The following is a 19,915-nucleotide window of genomic DNA, read 5'->3' as shown; positions in this document are numbered from 1 at the left end:
GCAACAGATAACAGTAATAATAATGACCACTGTCAATAACAATGCCTGACTTTTCTATGGATCAGACCGAGGACTAAGTGCTTTAAATGCATAATCTCTTGGGATCATCAAAAAACCAAATGATAGAGGCATTTTTCTTTTTCTTATCCCTAGTTCACGGGTGAGGAAACTGGGGCTTAAAGAAGTTGAATAATCTGTACAAATAGTAGCATTGGGACTCAAAGTCAACTTTTGTTTTAAACACTATACTAAAACTAAAATGTCCTCATATCATTCAAATCAGTTAAATTAACTTCTAAGATTGCCTTTTGAGAATCATCTTCTAGGGATGGACTCAAAATGTGGCAATGAGAGAAACTTTTTAAAATAGTTTTCAAAACTTATGAAAACTCAGAAAATTTGGAAGTAAGAGGACTATTACACGGTAATTTTAAATTCCCAAGACAGAGCAACAACAAAGGAACTCATTAGAAAATCCTGAACCCCTTTGTAGGTAGAAATTCTACTGAAGGTTTTCCCTGATTTCTTTTTGGAATCTATGCATCTGAACTAAAATTTTTGCATTCCTCTTTCTTGTCCATATATTTCATGATATCATATAAAGCAGATTATGTATTTGGGGAAAGAATGTAAGTAAACCATCACTTCCCAGTCACACTGAGAGTATAAAAGTTTGTAACTCTGGACCATACCTTGGTTTTCATGAACTTGGAGTGACTTTTGTAAACCTCTATTTGTTTGATCTCTTCCTCACGGTCCTCGGTGTTCAGCACGCCATTGGCTTTTAACATCTGGATCTCATCCTCAAGGTCCCTTATGTTTCGCTCCAATGAAGCAATTTTTGTGTCCTGTTTGTGAAGTTTAAAAAAAAAAAAGGAAAGAGAAGGAAAGAATTGTTTTTCAGTGTTATCAAAACAGAATTTCAGATAGGAATTTTGGTAGTAATACAAATAACCATGATGTAGACATAGCCGTGAATTCAGAACATTTTTTTTCACTTCTAAGGAACGTTTATGAGATTTGTTAAGCTCCTAATAAAGATCATGTCTCAATAGAATACAGGGCTATCTAGATACATTTGCCTAATATCTGGGAATCAAATTACCAAAGCAATAGTGATAAAAGTGAAAATATCACTTAAAGTGGACACATTTTTAATTCAAGATATAGTTTACCACTGTATATCCTTAAGTCTACTTGTAAACATAAAAACGGTGTGTTCGTGTGTATATTCTGTGGCTGGTTTTTTAAGGCAAGCTTGGAATCTGACTGTGAGAGAGAAGGAAATTAAAATCTACTAATGGGAAAAAGGATTCTCATCTAAAATGCAGACATAAGTGAAATTAAATAACTGAAACTTGACTTAGTATGACTGATACAGTAAATATTAAAAATTTTATAGTAACTGGAAATAATATATCACAACATCATGATTTATTTGGCAAGCTGTCAGCTCCTAGCATCGCAAAAACATTACTACTTTGAAGGGTATTTCTAACCAATTGATTTACAGCAAAAATACAAAAACAAACAAACCGAGAATATGGGATTGAGAAAAATAAACATAGAGAATTTTTTAAAGGAAATGACAAACTCTGTACACAATGTAGAGCATAATAAGAAATGAAGCATTAGGAAGTAGAGAAGAGAAAGCTCTTATGTGGGGAAAAAAATCATCCCTCAAACTTCATTATTAGACTCAAGCCAATCTGGTAAATGAAACATGTGGAAAATTTCGCTTTAAGTTTTCCCACAATCACCATCTACCTGCCATTTAATTGTACAGATTCCAGGCACTTATATACATTTATAACTGAATATCAATTAAAAACAAATCACCAAAATCATTTTGTAACAATTCGTTTAGAATGCAAAAAATTAAGAGTTCCAAAATAAAGGCAATGAATAAACTATTCAAATCATAACTAATTAATTAAAAGGTCTCAGCAACAAATGTGTCCATCCTGACTTTGTGACTATTTTCTACTTTATTTCCCTATATTATATGCCCGAAACATGTCTCCTATGGAAATATAATAATTGTTGTTGTTAACATTGTCATCATAGTTAAAAGAAAAACAAGGATCTGCAAGAGAGACTTATTGAGCTCCACTGTCTATGTGTCAAGATCCAAGTGCTCGAAATGCTGGAGAAACAACTTTTATTAATTCTAAAAAACAATTAAAAAATCCAAGAAGATAAAATAAAGAGATTCTGGAATTTGCAAGACTATTACGGATGGTACAGTCCACAGTATTCCATTTCCTTTAAACCGTATTTACTGAATTTTTTCCAGTTACAAAAATAATACACTTTAAACTCATTGAAAATGGAGAAAATCCCCTCTAACATCATTAATGTTCTTACATATGGCCTGCCAGGCTTTTTTATTTTAGATGCAATTTCTGGTAGTCTAGTGTACGTCCAGCTTGAGTGAAGGGAGTCTTGTGGACTGAACATTTGTGTGCCTCCAAAATTCATATGTTAAAGCCCTAACTAGTAATATGATGGTATTTGGAAATGAAGCCTTTGGGAGGTAGTCAAAGTTAGGTGGGGCCATTAGAATGGGGCCCTTTGAGGGAATTAATGCCCTCAGGAGAAGGCACACTAGGAAAGTTGTTGTTTTTTAAAAGAAAGTATTCTCATCTGGCAGGTGAGGATTAACCAAAAAAAAAAATTAATTAAATAAATAAATGGCAAAGGTTAAAGACAAAGAGAAAATCATAAAGCAGCAAGAGAAAGCAGTTGGTTGCCTGCAAGGGATCTCCCACAAGACTGCCAGTTGGTTTCTCAACAGAAACTTCTTAGGCCAGAAGGAATTGGCACAAAATATTCAAGTGATGAAAAGCAAGGACCTACAACCAAGAATAATCATATAATCAATAATATTGTAATAACTATGTATGGTGTCAGATGGAAGCTAGATTTATCAGAGTTGTCACTTTGTAAGTTATATAAATATCTAATCACTGGGTTGTATACCTGAAACTAATCTATAATTTTAAAAAAAAGGTAATATGCTAATTAGACTGGATGTCATTCCGGTCGTTCTTCCGGATGAAGCCGGGGTCAGAGGGAAGCTGATGCCAGCAGCCAGGGGAAGGAAGGCCTACTCTTGCACGAATTTCATGCATTAGGCCTCTAGTATAATATTTGTACATCAACTGCAATTGAAAAATAAAAAATTATTTTTAAAACATTATGTTTTAAGCCACCAGTCTGTGGTCATTTTGTTATGCCAGCCCAAGCTGACAGAGGTAGGGAGTCATCCTTCGTGACTCACTTGAGCTCTGAGACATGAGAACTCCACATATAAAAAGAGCAGCAATAAGAAAAAGGCTATTAAAAAAGAATCTCTAAAAGTTCACAAGAATGTTCTTAAATAAACGACTCATTTTACCTCAATGTTCTGACTATAAAATTGAGACATGTCATTATAGAAAACTTAAAAGCTATTGATAATTACAACTGTCCATAATCACATCACCCAGATATACCCATTAACATCTTTATACCCTTGAAAGCCTTATTTTATTTTTACTTTAAAACACAGAAATGATACATATCAATATGATATAGATTTCTTCCCTTTATTGAGATGTAAGTTGACTATTGATGAGATGTACAAATATCTAAGTAAAATATTTATGAGTTACTGTAAGTTAAGTGTGAAAGGCAGGACCAGCATTTCTGCTTTTCCTATATAAAATCTCCTAGAAATTCAGACCCACGTCTAAAGTGATCGACCATATTCATATGTATGTATGTATGTATGTATGTATGTATGTACATATATACGTGTATAAATGTGGTGTGTGTGTTTGTGTGTATGTGTACTATGATACACTTTGTAGTCCTCACATCTTATACCTTACTTTTTGAATAGCGCTTGGTAGAAGTTCAGGTTTCGATCACATCGACAAGCGAAGAAGACCCCTTCAGCTTTCCAGTCAATACTTGATGCTTTAGTTAGTAAAGACCAGAACTGCCTATTTCTAAACGGGTTAGAAGGAGCTTCCACTGGACTTTAAAAAACTACATACTGCTAAAGAAAGATCAGCTGAGGTAAGATAGAAAATATCTTAACACAGAAAACTCTCTTGGCCTATAAACTTCTGAACTAAAATTTCATCAAATGGTGAATCACATTAACTTTTACTAATTTTTGTAAATTAACCAACAACTTTCTTTTTTCCTAAGAACTTCTTTTTCCCTTTAAACTTACGTGTCCCAAAACAGAAGGAAGAGGAGAGGGAGGGGGGTGAGTATTGAGGAATTTACTTGAATAAGGGTCTATTTTTTTCTGTCCTGATAAATATTTATGTTCTTACATAAGAAGTCAATTTCAAGGGCAGCAGAACTCATACCTGAAATCATGAGCATATAAAAAAGGAGGTAGAAAAATATTATCAAGATCTAGAGAGAACAGGTACAACATACATCAATACATTAGATAGTGTATTGACTGTGCCCAAGAAGATGGTCAAAATTCTGAACCAGAGGAAGACAAAAAAATAAAAGCAAGTGAAATGTCAGCATCTCAACTGACTCACTTTGAGAAACTCACAGAGAAGAATGTTTTTCTTTTTTAAAAATCTCTAAAACTAGATAAATGACTAGAAACATATTTATATTTAAGTAGGGCTATGAAAGGTTGAAACTACTTCACAAGTCCTGATGGCTCAATGTGGCACATGGATGGATCCTGTCTTTCAGAATAGATACCAAATGCACATCCTATGTAATAAAAGGCTAATATGCAATTGTCCCCTAAACAGGGAGTTCGAGGGTCAGTTCAACCGGGAGTTTGACCAAGGGGTGGGGCCAGCCGGCCAACCGCCCTTGGCCCCTCCCTACAGCTGGACCCCACCCGTGCACAAATTTGTGCACCAGGCTTTCAGTGTTCAATAACCTTTTCACTGATTTAGACTAGAAAGAGAAAATTAAATAAAGACATAGGCTATAACATCCTGAAAAGTAACATTTTAAAAGATAGAGCAACATTTTACTCCCAATTACCAGAGATTTCTTCATCTGAACATCTTCAAATATTATCTGTAACTGATATTTTTAAATTATATATTATGTAGTGATTTTCAAATACTCATCTTGATTATGTTTCACAAATAAGCAAGCTCTTGAGGCAGAGAATTGTGGGCCTTCCTTAGAAATGGGGAAAGTGAAATACAACACAGAACAGCCTTTCCGACCACGGAATCCAAACGCTCTGTGAAAAGGGGCTCCCAGGGTCAACTGCCATGGAAATGCTTGCTGGGCATTCCCAATGCACAACAGCTCTGGAAGTACTGCTGGTTCTGGAACTACTACTGCCAATTATTCCTTTTTCCCAATTGTTACTCCTACAGGAGTCAATTCTTGGGGAAGAAATTAGGACTTTAATGATCACATTAAGCTCATGGTTATATACGAAAGTGAAGAATCAAAACAATAATTTGGATTCCTCAAGGGAAAACGTGCCATGATTACACCCAATTTAAAATAATTGGGGGTTTAAATATGCAAATCACCTTGTCAGCATCTGTCACTCCAAGGTGGTTCACTGAGTGCCTACGCTGAGCCCCAGCAGTGAGAGAACAGACTCCCCTGCTCCTGGAACACAGCGCTTCCCTTCCTGTCTCAGGTGACATTCTTCGTAGTCCTGCAATAGGACAACCATGAAGTTGTTTTGCTTTTACACTATTTCATGGTTAAAGACTGTAAAACTGTGGGAAACAAAGATTAAGGAGAAAAAATATGTTTGCCTCACTCCCCACCAGTTAGAAAAAAAATATCTGAATGGAGTGTCTCTTTCAAATAATTTCTTCCCACATCGTCATAAAATATACTTGTAAAACTTCGATATATAAATTGCAGATCTTAACTCCTACTTAAAGATTCATACCCAAGACGGTTTGACATCTATCATTCCAAAACTAAAAACTAGGTATTTGATGTGAAACTAATAAGTAAACTACTGGAATTGAACCCCAAGTAATAAACTACCCAGTGGGCCCAACTTGCTGATTCTTAAAAAAGCCATGAATATTAGCACCAGCCCATGAGCGCAGGAACTAGAGCAATGCGGGTGGAAGTCAGGCAGGAAGGCCGAAGTAAGTTTCTCTCTGCTTTATCTTTCTGTCAAAAATCATCTCTGGATTTTTCTAGGACATGTCTGCTATAGTTGATAGTAAACTTAAGCATAGGGAGTTCTCTCTTTCTTTCAACAAATATAGATTGAGAATCTACTGGGTACCCATCACTTTGCCAGGTGTGTGAGATCTCGACAAGATTCATGGCATCCTTCTCTCTCCTACACGGAATAGTCTAGATCCCTGTTACTCAGTGTGGTCCACAAACCAGCGCCATTGACACCAGCTGAGAGGTTTTTCAGAAATGCAGAGTATCAGGCCTCCACAAAAAAACTACTGAAAATAAATCTGCATTTTCACAAGGTCCAAGGGTGAGCATGGCATTCTAAATGACTGCAGGGGTCCAGCACATCCAAGGGACAAGACTGACCAACGCAGAAGAGACCAGGGCCACTTTACTGCCCAAGTATATTTAGAAAAGTCTGAACCTCATCTCAAGAGCTATGCACCATGGCGTGAGGGTACAGAAGTCCTGGGAGCAAACTTTCTGGAGCATCTTTGGCGGTCAGGATGTCTTTATTGGCCTTTTCATGTGTGTCAACCATTACGTTCTCCTTAAACAGAAAGAAACGGATTTCAATTCCTCACAAGGAACTGTGAACACTGAAATGGTGAGTAGGGGGCACATCCAAAAAGCAACATCATTTAGTCACAAAAAGTAACAATTACGTTATTGCTGAGTGTCACTTTGTACTTTCCTTCCAAATACAGTAAGAATTACTGGTTTCACTTTAATATCAGGCCAAGAAAGAAAACACAAGCAGTTTTTACAAAGCATGGAACTGACTGTGATCACATATCGGTCTATGGACGTCGATCAACAGACTTAGGGCCAATTTGGTTTAAAGAAGAAGACGTGATCTAATGTTCAGGAAACGTCCCTACATAATTATATTACACTTTATTTAGAATAAAATTCTAGACTATTATTACTGGATACCACAGAGGTTCTTGAAGGCTTAAGCTTTAGAAATCATCTACTTGGAGTTGCAAACATAACTGAACAGCCCTTGGTCTTAGGCTATCTGGGTAATGCCCTTCCTTTGGAAGGATTTACTGTGTGGGATTCACCGCGGTTATGTGAGGCCAAGTGAAGCACTGCAGGGGGGGAAAAAAAGTCGTCTTGGGCATAAGCCATGTTAAGAGAAAAAAAAAAAACAGAAAAATAAAAAATGTGTCTTCTCTGGCCTTATCAAACTGTAAAGAGATGATGACCTAAGAAGATGACAGGGGACATGCCGTTTTTTGTGGTGGTGCTTTTGTGTTTGATTGTTCGGATGGCATCTAATTCTTCACAGCAAAATACACACACGCGCGCAGCTTCAGGATAGACTACTTCAAATCAAAAGCCACTCGAGTGCTTTGGTGTTCCTTTTCATGGTCTCATTTTCCTGCTGCTGACTCATTCTCAGGAAGCCCGTGCCCCGGGAATGTCCCTCCTGCCGGGCTGTTTCTGTGCACATCGCTGATGACCCGCGGGCAGAAGACGTGTCTCTGGTGGTTCTTGCTGGACGCTATGTGACCCCTGAGGTTTGGGTCTCCATGTGCAAATTTCTTGCTGTTGCCAATGGACAAGTCTAACAAAAAGAGCTCCAGGGGACAATCCAGCAGACCCTCGGAGAGTCACAAACCTCGGTACAAATCCTGGTTCAGGCGTTTACATCTTAGGGAAAAAGACTGTGCCTCTCAGAACGAGGCCCACGCTCAAGGGCATGTTAATAAAGTGACAAGTGAAATATAACGCATGAAGAGTGCCTACTGCGGAGCCTCCTCCTGGAGAGTGAAGGGCCACCACTGCTCTCATAAGCCCATTGGCCAGTTCTGTGGGGTACACATGTAGAATACCACAGCGACTCGTTTTAGTCCACCCTGTGTAACACCGCGAGCATGTCCCTAACCTTGCTAACCTTGTAAGGTTGCTATGAGAACTTAGTGAGTGACATTTAAACCTTCCAGAATCTTAGTGCACACACAGTAGGTACTCTATAAGGATTACCTTCCTTCCTATTTCCCGTGGTAAAATATATCTATTACTTCTTTGTCAGTCTGCTCAGCTGCTTTTCCTTTGGGGGACCACATTCCCCCAATTCCCTGTGGTTTTCCTGGGGTTCTGATGTATGACCCTGCCCTATGGCAAGTTCCGTGGACCCTCTGGACACAATGACTGATCCAGGAATGCACGCATGATGCCACCGGGCCAAAAAGAGGCATTTTAAGGGACTGACATAAATCCCGGGACCTCTCCTTTTCTGAGGTTATGCTTCTCCTTTGCTGAGATTACGAATGATAAGGAAAACACAGGCCTGTGGCTGGTTGTAAGCTTCTTTCATTCATGAATCAGAATCTGCCTGAATTATTGGGCCCTTATAACATCATTTGAATACCTAGATACAGCTACATCTGAATCATCCACTTCCCAGAATACCAAAACACAATAGCAGTGTTTTGGCCATTTTTAACCAAAGATTATAACATGCAAGTGATAGTGTGAAAGATAACACCAAAATATAATTAGATATAATATTCTGTAAGGCTACAGATAAAGATGTGAAAAATGGGTTAAGACCGCCATAGCTGAGTCAAGAAATCTAGAGAAAGTACAGAAGCTTATTGTGGGGTTTGGAGATGGATAAGAACCTATAATAATAAAAGCGTAATGTGCTAATTAGACTGGATGTCCTTCCGGACGACCTTCCCGATGAAGCTGGGTCCTGAATGCCTGCCAGCAGCCAGAGGGAAGCCCGGGTCCCGGGTGCCAGAGGGAAGCCGGTGCCAGCAGCCGGGGGAAGGAAGGTCTACGCTTGCATGAATTTCGTGCATCGGGCCTCTAGTAAGGTTATAATAGAGAAGATGAATTCTTTCCAGCCAGAAGTAATAATACACACACATTCAAGAGCATGTAGCATGGTGTCCAGCACATATTATTTAATAAATATCAAATTGAAAGAATAAGAAAACAAGATTAGAGTATATATCAAGGAGGGGGAAGAAGACAAGGCTGATTAAAAAATATAGATCACTTTGTGTTGCAGAGGAGTTAGACATGAAAAGAAGGTGAGGCTGAATGATAACCAGTCTTCAGCAGAGGGATAAAAAATAATGGAAATCATGTAACAGTCACAGAAAATAAGAGAGTGACATTTCAAGAAGGCAGAGAAGTCAAAGAAAATGTTTGGAGAGATTAAAGGCTAAGAAAAAAATGAGGATATCATTGGTGACATGAGGGCTGTTTCAATGGAGTTTTGTTATTGTTATTGGAAACTGAACCCCAGTGTGTTAAATACCACAGAGTGGGAGGAGATTGCTGAGTCTTTCAACAATCAGTACAGCACAGGGCAGGAACCCAGGGAACAGACACCACCTGGAGCCCTGGAACCAGGTCAGGGAAGGGCCTGCAGGGCCAGGGTTTAACTCTTTAGTTGCTGGGTTGGGGGAATCCCAGGGCAAGGACTCTGGTGAGGAGGTGCTCTGGGGTAACCAGAGAAGTACTTCAATAGTTTAACAAGCCAGATAGCTGCACCTGTGCCTCTCAGCTGGCTAGCAGCCCTTCACAGAAAGCTGCTTCAACAAACACTGCAAGCTTTCTACATCCCCAGAGCATGGAAGGGAGCACTGACTAACCCACACTCATGTCCCTCTCCAAGTGCCTGTGAGCCACACTAATGCCAGTGCCCGGCTGTGTACCCGGTGGATCAGAGTCATCTAGGGAGTGAGTAAAAGCTAGCAATGATTTGGTCCCACTCCAAAATATTCCATTGCAGGAGAGGAGAGGGTGACACAAAAATCTGTATTTGTCTGTAAGTTCCTCAGGTTGGGAGACACACACACACACACACACACACACACACACACACACACACATTTACTTTTTATACATGTGTTCCCTTCAGTTGAAGTTAAATATATAAATATAAATGCACTATCTGAATATGTAAAAAGGAATAGCATGGGACAGGAGGAAACAATGTTTCTTCATTCCAGTCTTAAAAATGCAGTTAAAACAACAGTTAATGGGTATTGATTACTTATGCAAGCACTAGGCTAGAAAAATCTCATTAAGCTTCCCCCGAACCCTATGAATTAAGGACTAATTTTACCCATTTTAGGATCAGGACATCTACAGAACGGAAATAAGTTGCCCAAGGTTTTCCCTTTGCTGAAATAACTTTCTAGGCCCAAGATGGAGCTGCTCCTGCCCGGGGTGACACACCAGCAAACCGAAACCCTCATCAAGCCCCTGTGATTGCTGCACTGGCCCAGAACCAGGCAGAGTAGCCAGTCACCATCCCCAGGTGCCACTCATCTCCTTGTTCCTTCTCACCCCAAACAAGGTGACTATGTGGCCCCAGCCAATAAGGTATTTTCAATTTTTCATCCTTGTTCTTTATCCTATAAAAGCTTCCTGCCTTTGGTCCCATTTTGCAGTTGTCTAAATGGGAGACTGTCTGCTTCGTGAAACATTAAATAAAATGTGTTGGTATCACCTAAGTTGTCTTCTTTAACCCTTTTTTTAACACCTTTAATAATCTGGAATGGTTCCCTCCACAAAGCCTTGCCTTGAACAGGAGAGAGGAGGCCACATACTGGGACCTTGCCATCTGTCCCCAGGCCAACCTCAGAGAGCCTGGCTCCCGAGAAGGTGCGCACCTAGAAGCTGGGGTGTTTGGGTCCTTTCTTCCACACAGCACCTTTACCCTTTAGGTCACAGGGCAAGGTGCAAAGAAAATAGTGCAGAGCCTGGGGCGAGAGGAAAGCGAGGAAGAAGTTTCAGAAACTGCTTCCAGGTGACAGCAGCCCTCAGTGTTCACAGCCCACCCTCCCTCAGGCCGGATGGACATCACCGTCCACCTTCATCGGGATACAGGGAGGGTTTGACTTCCCTGAGGTTCTGGGAAAGGCTACTTTGCTATTTTAGGGACTCCTAAGAAGATGGTCACCTGACCACTTGTTCTCTTCCAACGCTCTTTAGGAAAAGGCTGGGTGAGGGAGCACTCCTTCTTGGCCGTCCAGCAATCTGAACTTGCTCTTCCCACTCCTTTGAACCCACGGCCCCAAAGCCCCCAACAGCCCTGGTTTGGGGCTTCATTCTTCGGATTTCTAAAACATACCACAAGTCCTTCTATGTTCCACCAGTTTGTCTCATGGAAAAAAGCAACAGGCGGCAGAGGAATTCAGGCCACCCCAAGTCACCAGTGCGGCCTGATGGATGTGGAAACTGGACCGTGCCTTAGGGATGAGGCATGTGACAACCGGCACACTGTCATTACTGAGCCTTGAAAGGGGAAGTTCACATGAGGCCTGTGGTAGACTTCTAAACCCTGCTGGCGAGGGTGCATGCCAATGAGGAAATTGCAATCCCTAAATAAACAATAGGCTGGGAACCTGAGCACCAGCAAGGGGAGGGCAGGGGCTGCAGGCCGGAGCAAGGCTGGCCAAGACGGAGCAAACAAAGCAAAGATTTCAAGTTTGCAAGAATGTGATGTCAATTCAGACACCCCAGGCAGGTCCTCTGAGAATCCAAATAGCCAGTCACCGAGCCTCCAGACTTGGAAAAAATTTGAAAGTAGGACACCAAGTCCAATCCTTCATATGCCAAATGAGAACAGTGAGAGCCAGAGGGGACAAGTGACTTGCCAAAAGCCCAACATCCAGAAAGCTTAGTCCCTGGGCCCACTGGGGGCTGCTATATTTTTTTCCACTGCTTTCCCCTTTCAAAGATGCTTTTAAAGTCTTTCCACAAGCAAACTGTGTGTGTATTCAGAGCTAAGGCTGCCTGAAGTTAAGTTTGTAAAATTCCTTCTCTCTGGTGGTCCTTGCTCAAATGTACCACCTCTTTTTTACAGGGAAAACTCAGTTTCCAGGCTGAAAGGGAAGGGATGGAGAAGAAAAGGATTCTTTGCGCATCCACTATGTGCCAGGGTTTTCCCATGTTTAACTCCACTTTAATCCCCACCACAGTCCTGTGCAACCTGGCACTGCATCATGGTCCCATTTCACAGATGGGAAGGCTGGAGCTCAGAGAAGCAGTAAACCAATTCTAATTTTCATAAATAACCTAACCTTCTCCCTTCTGGAGCCTTCTCAGTTCAGCAAAAGAAAACAAGAAAAGAAGAAATTGTGCGTCCTAAAGCTTTTTGAAAAATGGTTTTTCTTCTAATCAACTTATTGTTATTGTTCCTGAATAATAATTCCTAATCATTCCTATACAATGAATGCACATTACTGAAACATAAAAATTTGGTGGGGTAAAAAAGAGAAAAAAATCCTTTATAATCTCCCCATCCAGAATTAGTGGCAACATTTTGGTACATTTTTCCCCCAAGCTTTTATTCCACATTGATAAATATATCTTCTTTATACATTAAGAATAATAAGTCTCTAACTGCTATAAACTTTAGATATACATCTCTTAGTTGGTTATTTCATAGTTCTATTTTTATGTTTTACTTTGTAAGTAATCAAAGTTATTGATCTTTTCCTTTGTAATATCTTTATTTTTACAACTTTATTGATATATAATACTCATACCATAAAATTCACTTTTTAAAGTATATCATTCAGTGGCCTGTGCAACCATCACCACTGTCTAGTTCCAGAATATTTTCATCACTCAAAACCCCTGTATCCAGTCATTATTTTTTCTCCCCTCTCCCTAGTTTCTAGAAACCACTAATCTACTTTCTATCTCCATGGATATGACAATATTAGACATTTCATACAAATGGAAATGTATAACATGTGGCCTTTTGCAACTGGCTTTTTTCACTTAACATAATGTTTTTAAGGTCTATCTATGCTATAGCAAGGATAGGTACCTCATTTCTTTTTATTGTTGAGTAATCGACTGTATGTATATAACATTTTTATTTTTCATTCAAGATAATGGGCATTTGGGTTGTTTTGGCTTTGTGGCTATTATTAATAATGAAGCATTTGTGTACAGGTTTTTGTTTGTAATTCAGTTAAGGTGTACACCTAAGAGTAGAATTGCTGCGTCACATGGTACCTCTATGTTTAACATTTTGAGGAATGGCCAGATAGTTTTCCAAAATGGACTGAACCATTTCACATTCCCACCATCAATATATGAGGTTTTCCACATCTTCCCCAACATTTGTTGTCTTTCTTACTTTAGCCATCCTAGTAGAGGATAAATTGTATCTAACTGTGGTTTTGATTTGCATTCCCCTAATTATAAATCTTGTTGGACATCTTTTCCTGTTCTTACGGGCCATTTGTATGTCTTTTTTGGAGACATGTCTATTCAGATTATTTGCCCAATTTTAACAGGATTATTTGCCTTCTATTGTTGCATTGTTCTTCCTTTATTTTTAAGTGAAGTTTTAAATTAAAGTGTGTGTGTGTGTGTATGCCTAATATGCAAATTGTCCCTGCAGGAGTTCAACCAGAAGACTGATGGCTCGCTATGACATGTGCTGACCACCAGGGGCGGCGTGGAACGAAGGAAGGCACCAGCTGGCAGCCAGCAGCTGAGGAAGGGAGGCCCCAGCCAGTAGCCAGAAGGCCCCGATTGACCCTGACCGCCGGCCCGGCCTAGGGACCCTACCCATGCACAAATTTCGTGCACCAGGCTTCTAGTATTACATATAAGAAGGCAGCCATGTCACAGATTCCCAGCATGATGAGTTATGACAAGGTGACAACACCTGGGCACATGAAAACCAGATCATGGAGCAGAATGTCACTTGGACCAAGAAGCTTCTTTCATGCCCCTCAACCTCCATGCGGCGTTCTTCCTCCAGAATAACCACAATCCACATCTGACCACTGATTACTTCTGCCTATTTTTGAAACACATGTAAACAGAACCATGTTGTATATGTTCTTATCTGGTTTCTTTCAACACTGTTTTGAGGGCATTCAATTATGTTATCACATGCTTGGTCCTTCTCATTGCCATATAGCATCTCACTGCATGAATATCCATTATTTATCCACTCAACTGTTAATAGCTATTGCATTTGTTTCAAGATTTTGGTTAGTCTGTATATAATTATGTTGTGTATCTTCTTTTTAAATGAGATTTTGAACGACCATTGTTAGATTTGCTCCTAGATATTTTAGGTCTTTTTTAATACCATCAGAAATAATACTGTTTTCTAGATTTCATTTTGTAATTGTTACTGATATGTAGGAATATGATTCATTTTAAAATACTGACAATCTATCTGGCTAAGTTCATTTATTAATCTAATAGTTTATACATGGATTCATTGAGACGTCTTACACACCAATTATGGTGCCTGTGAATAAAGGTGGTTTTATTTCTTCCTTTCTAATTCTTATACCATGGATATCCAGACTATTGTTCAATAGAAGTGAGAGCAATAGGCATTCTTGTCTTGATCCTTATGTCATAAGGAAAGCTTTCAACATTTAATAGTTAAATATGTTTTCTGTAGCTTTCTTGTAGCTACCTCTTATTAGATTAGGAAAATCCCCTTCTGATCTGTTTGCTAAAAGTTTTGGGGTTGTTTTTGTGTTTTGGATTTTTTTTGGCATCGGTGGATGTTTCACTTACCAAATGCTTTCTCTGCCTTTATTGAGATTTTTTTTTTAAAATGTCAGGTAGGAGCTCAAATATGGGATTATATTAATTTTGCTCCTTTATCCCATTAAATAACATTTGATATTTGATAAATAATGTTAATTGATATACAAAAGGTAGTCCTTGTATTCCTGAGATAAGCACAATTTAGTCATGTGATTTCATTGTCATTGGATTCAGTTCACCAGGATATTTTATATCAGGTTTAAAAGAGATTGCTTATACATCTCCTTTCTTGAAATGGCTTTGTTGGATATTAATATCAAGGTTGTATTGGCCTCATAAATAAGATGGGAAATGCTCCCCTTTTTAAATTCTCTAGAATAGTTTCTGCATGATTGATGCCATTTTTTTTCTTCAGATGTTTAGCAAAATTCACTGAAAAAGTCATCTGGGCTTGCATTATTTTGTTTGGTTTGCTTTCTGAATTATGAAGTGTTCTGTTGTTGCTAAGATTTTTAATTCTAGAATCATTTTTAATATATGTAACTACTCAGATATTCTATTTCTTCACATGCAATTTTAACAAGTTGTTTTAAAAATACATTTTCTAAAATTTTAACTCTATGATCATAATGTTGTCAATAAAATCCTTTGCTATTTTTAATGTCAATAAGATTGATAGCAATGCTCCCCTTTCAATCCCGACAATGGTTACTTGTGCTATCTCTATTTTTTCAATTATAACAAGAATTCACATTTTTAATCTCTTAAAAGAAGCAGCATTTGGTTTAGGGGTTCTCCTCTAGTATATGTTTGGTTTTTATTTCATGAATTTCACCTTGTATCTTTACTACTTGTTTTGAATATTATAATTACAGTTGACATTCAATATTAGTTTATAATAGTTTCAGGTGTGCAGCATAGTGGTTGGACATCTATACAATTCACAAAGTTATTCCCCAATAAGTCTATTACCCACCTGGCACCACACATAGATATTACATTAGTATTGACTATATTCCCTATGCTATACTTTACCTCCTCAGGACTATTTTGAAACTGTCAATTGGTTCTTCTTTAATCCCTTCACCTTTTTTACTCAGGCCCCTAAAGCCTCTCCCCTCTGGCAACCCTCAGTTGGTTTTCTGTATCTATGAGTCTATTTCTGTTATCTGTTCATTTATTTTGTTCTTTAGATTACACACATAAGTGACCTCATATGGTATTTGTCTTTTTCTGCCCAAATTACTTCACGTACAATAACTCTATGTCTACCCATACTGTTGCAAATGGTAAGATTTCATTCTTTTTTGAGTTCAGGTAATATTCCATAGTATATACGTACCACATAAATAAAACAAAAAGACAACCTACTGGAAGAAAGAAAATATTTACCAAAGATACATCAAATAAGGGGCTAATATCCAAAATTTATAAAGAACTCATATAACATATTATTAAAAAAAAATCCAATTAAAAAATGGGCAGACCTGAATAGACTTCTCCAAAGAAGACTTACAGATAGCCAGCAGGCATATGAAAAGATGCTCAACATCACTAATCATCAGAGAAATGCACATTAAAACCACAATGAGATATCAACTCACACCTGTCAGAATGGCTACCATCAATAAATCAACAAACAGCAAGTGTTGGTGAGGATGTGGAGAAAAGGGCACCCTCGTGCACTGTTGGTGGAAATGCAAATTGGTGCAGCCACTATGGAAAACAGTATGGAGATTCCTCACAAAATTAAAAATAGAACAACCCTATCACTCAGGAATTTCACTTCTGGGTATTTATCTGAAGAAATCAAAGACACTAACTCAAAAAGATATATGTAACTCTATGTTCATTGCAGCATTATTTACAACTAGAGGCCCAGTGCATCAAACTCATGCACTCGGGGGGTCCCTCAGCCCAGCCTGTGCCTTCTTGCAGTCCGTGAGCTCTCGGGGGATGTCTGACTGCTGTGGAGGTGGGAGAAGCTCCCGCCACCGCTGCTGCGCTCACCAGCCATGAGCCCAGCTTCTGGCTGAGCAGCGCTCCCCCTGTGTGAGCGCACTGATCACCAGGGGGCAGCTCCTGCATTGAGCGTCTATCCCCTGGTGGTCAATGACCAACCAGTCATTCCGCAGTTCAGTTTATTTGCATATTAGCCTTTTATTATATAGGATAGCCAAGATATGGAAGCAACCTAAGTGCCCATCAATAGACAATTGAATATCTTTATTATTTCTTTTCTCTAACTCTCTTATGGTTTAATTTAATCTTCTGCTGTTTTAAAACTTAAAAAGTCTTCTCTCAACCAAACTGAATGACCTGCTCTTCCAAAGACACTCTTCATACTTTTCAGCCCCTTTGCCTTTGCTCATCTGCTTCCCACTATTAATAAACCATCTCTCTCCACTTAATCAAGATCATGTCAATCTTTCAAGGCCTTCAGGTACTACCTCCTCCAAGAAGTAGGCCCTGTCCCTCTCTCATTTGACATCCTATAGCCCCTGCAGCCCATTTTGCCATTTTTAGGTCTCTATTTGGACACTGGTTTATGCATTTCCTTCCAGAAGCACCTTAAAGACCAATCACTCAATTTTTCTGAAAGGCTCCCCATGGTGCTGGGCACAAAATAGATGCTCAATAAACACTCCTGCTTGCGACTCAGTCTCAGGAGTTGAATTCATACCAACTAAACCTATTTATTGCAGAAATAATCAACTGGCAACTCATTTAGAATCAAACACATCATAAGGAGCATTTGGGCAAAGAAGAAAGTAAGTCTCATTTTTAAAAAATCTTCCTTGCCTCTAAATGACAACTATATATCATACAGAGCTACCATTTAACTTGACATTTTGCTTTTTCTGGCTATCACTTCAAACCCACATTTCCCCTCGTATTTAAAAAAAAAATAGTTAAGTAAGAAAAAGTGTGTGTTTTTTAAGTTGAAAGATGAGAAGATGAAGAAATTTCTCAACGACAAAGAAAAATAAGCTAAAGGATAATTTTTGGTATTGTAAATGGATAGTGCACACGAATAACACAAGGCTTTCCAAGTTTGAATGAATTATGCTCCACACTATTATAAAGATTTCAGGGCAAGACTTGAAAGTCAGGCGGGGAAAACAGGGCATGTATTGGCTGTAGGGCACATATTTAGAGCCTATTTGGAGAGCTGATAACACATGTGTAAAAAGGGTGAATCTTGACTTATGGCACAAAATACAACACTGGGCCTTTCCAAAAATACCAAATAGACCTCTCCAATTCTCATGAGCTGCCTCAACCTGTTAATTGATGCAAACCTCAGTTCATAATTTTCAAAGTAAGTGTCAAAAGAAAAAATAGTTGAATTGGGCAAAGGACCTAAATAGACACTTCTCCGAAGAGGACATACAGATGGCCAAGACATATGAAAAAAACACTTGAAGTCAATGATCATCAGAGAGATGCAAATTAAAATGACAATGAGGTATCACCTCACACCTATCAGAATGGCTACCATCAACAAATCAACAAATGACAAGAGCTGGCGAGGATGTGGAGTAAAGGGAACCCTCATACACTGCTGGTGGGAATGCAGACTGGTGCAACCATTATGAAACACAGTATGGAGTTTCCTCAAAAAATTAAATATGGAACTGTCATTTGACCCAGTGATCTCACTTCTAGGAATATATCCTAAGAAACCCAAAGTACCAATCAGAAAGAATATATACACCCCTATGTTCATAGCAGCACAATTTACAATAGCTGAGATCTGGAAACAGCCCAAGTGCCTATCAGTAGATGAGTGGATAAAAAAAGTTGTGGTATATTTATACTATGGAATACTATGCAGCAGTAAAAAAGAATATCTTAGCCTTTGAGACAGCATGGAGGGACCTGGAGAGTATCATGCTAAGTGAAATAAGTCAGTCAGAGAAAGACAAGTACCACATGATCACACTTATATGTGGAATCTAAGTAACAAAATAAACTGATGATGGAAGTGGATCCAGAGACATGGAAGCATAGAACAGAGTGCGAAATCTCAGAGGGAAGGCAAGGAGGGTAGGTGGGTGGAAGATAATCAACCATAAACCTTGTATGCATTATGCATAACCCATGGACAGAGACAATAGGGTGCTAAAGGCCTGGGCGGGGGGAGAGGGCAGGCTGGAGGGGGCCAATGGGGGGAAAAAGGAGAGCATATGTAATACTTTCAACAATAAAGAATTTTAAAAAAAGGAAAAACATAGTTGAATGTATGGGCTATTTTCATTAAAAGTAGACTGGAGGATTAGAGAGTGTGAGAACTTTGGAGGAGAAACCTGTGTTCAAATTTCAACTGCCAACCGACTAGCTGTAGAACCTTGGGCAGGTTGCTTATCTCCATTCAACCATGGCTTTCTCATCTGGGAAATGGGGCTAATTATGCCTATGCACGAGTTTTTATATGTCAGGTACCCTGCGCCTGTGTGGCCAGTGGTGTTCGAGCTGCAGGCTGTCACTGGTGGTTGTTATTGTTGTTATTTTTCTTAATAGCCACAAAAGGAGCCAGGCAAAATTTAAATCCTAAAGGCCATCATAATGGCTTGACTAGAAAAACTAGGCTTGACACAAATGTTATATGAACACATCATCCCAGGAGAAGAAATTATTCTGAGTTTGTGTTTACACTCAAACAAGTAACAGTTCAAAAGACAAATGAAATATACACCTAAACAAACAAAAAATAAATAAAAATACTTCAGCCATTACATAGTTCTCCTGATTAGATCCTAAGAATGGAATTAAGTTCACACTGGAAACTGGGATGCATTCAATGGCCTACGTTTGGATTCGAAATCTCTCCCTTCCTAGCTTGTGTGACCTTGGGAGAGGTTGGCAAGTGGTAGCTATTGCCTTCTCCATGCTCCAGCACCTTCTGTGCCTCGCAGAACTTAAATGGCTGAATTTGATGAAGCACTAAGATGTCTTTTAGGAGAAACTTAACCGAACTGCAGGTCAGCTCAACCACATGGAGAAGAGTAGTCTCCATGCCTGAGCGCCAAGACAAGGCTTGATTTTTAGTTTTGATAACAAAAATCAACCTTACCACTGGAGTTTAGCATCTGAATACAAGTCACACTTTTTTTATCAACAGCACAACTAGAAGTGGACAATTCAGTCAAGCTCAGTCTTGAATTGCTTACAGTGCAGTTCCCATGGAGAGCATGGTGGGGACAATTTTGCTAAAGAAGAACCACGTATGACACACATGTGCCCTGGT

General features: G+C 39.1%; 1 protein-coding gene across 4 annotated transcripts in view; it reads right to left on the bottom strand.

The window, feature by feature from the left end:
* Positions 1 to 19,915, bottom strand: part of ERC2 (ELKS/RAB6-interacting/CAST family member 2) — a 906,943-nt gene that overhangs the window by 618,156 nt on the left and 268,872 nt on the right. For all 4 annotated transcript variants that reach the window (XM_059663256.1, XM_059663255.1, XM_059663257.1 and 1 more), the window contains exon 5: positions 693 to 848. In XM_059663256.1, the coding sequence (XP_059519239.1) occupies positions 693 to 848 (156 nt within the window). The remainder of the gene's footprint in view (positions 1 to 692; positions 849 to 19,915) is intronic.

Source organism: Myotis daubentonii, chromosome 14, assembly GCF_963259705.1.
Source record: "Myotis daubentonii chromosome 14, mMyoDau2.1, whole genome shotgun sequence".
In the NCBI taxonomy this organism is placed as follows: domain Eukaryota; kingdom Metazoa; phylum Chordata; class Mammalia; order Chiroptera; family Vespertilionidae; genus Myotis; species Myotis daubentonii.
This window is presented reverse-complemented; position numbering and strand designations above follow the sequence as displayed.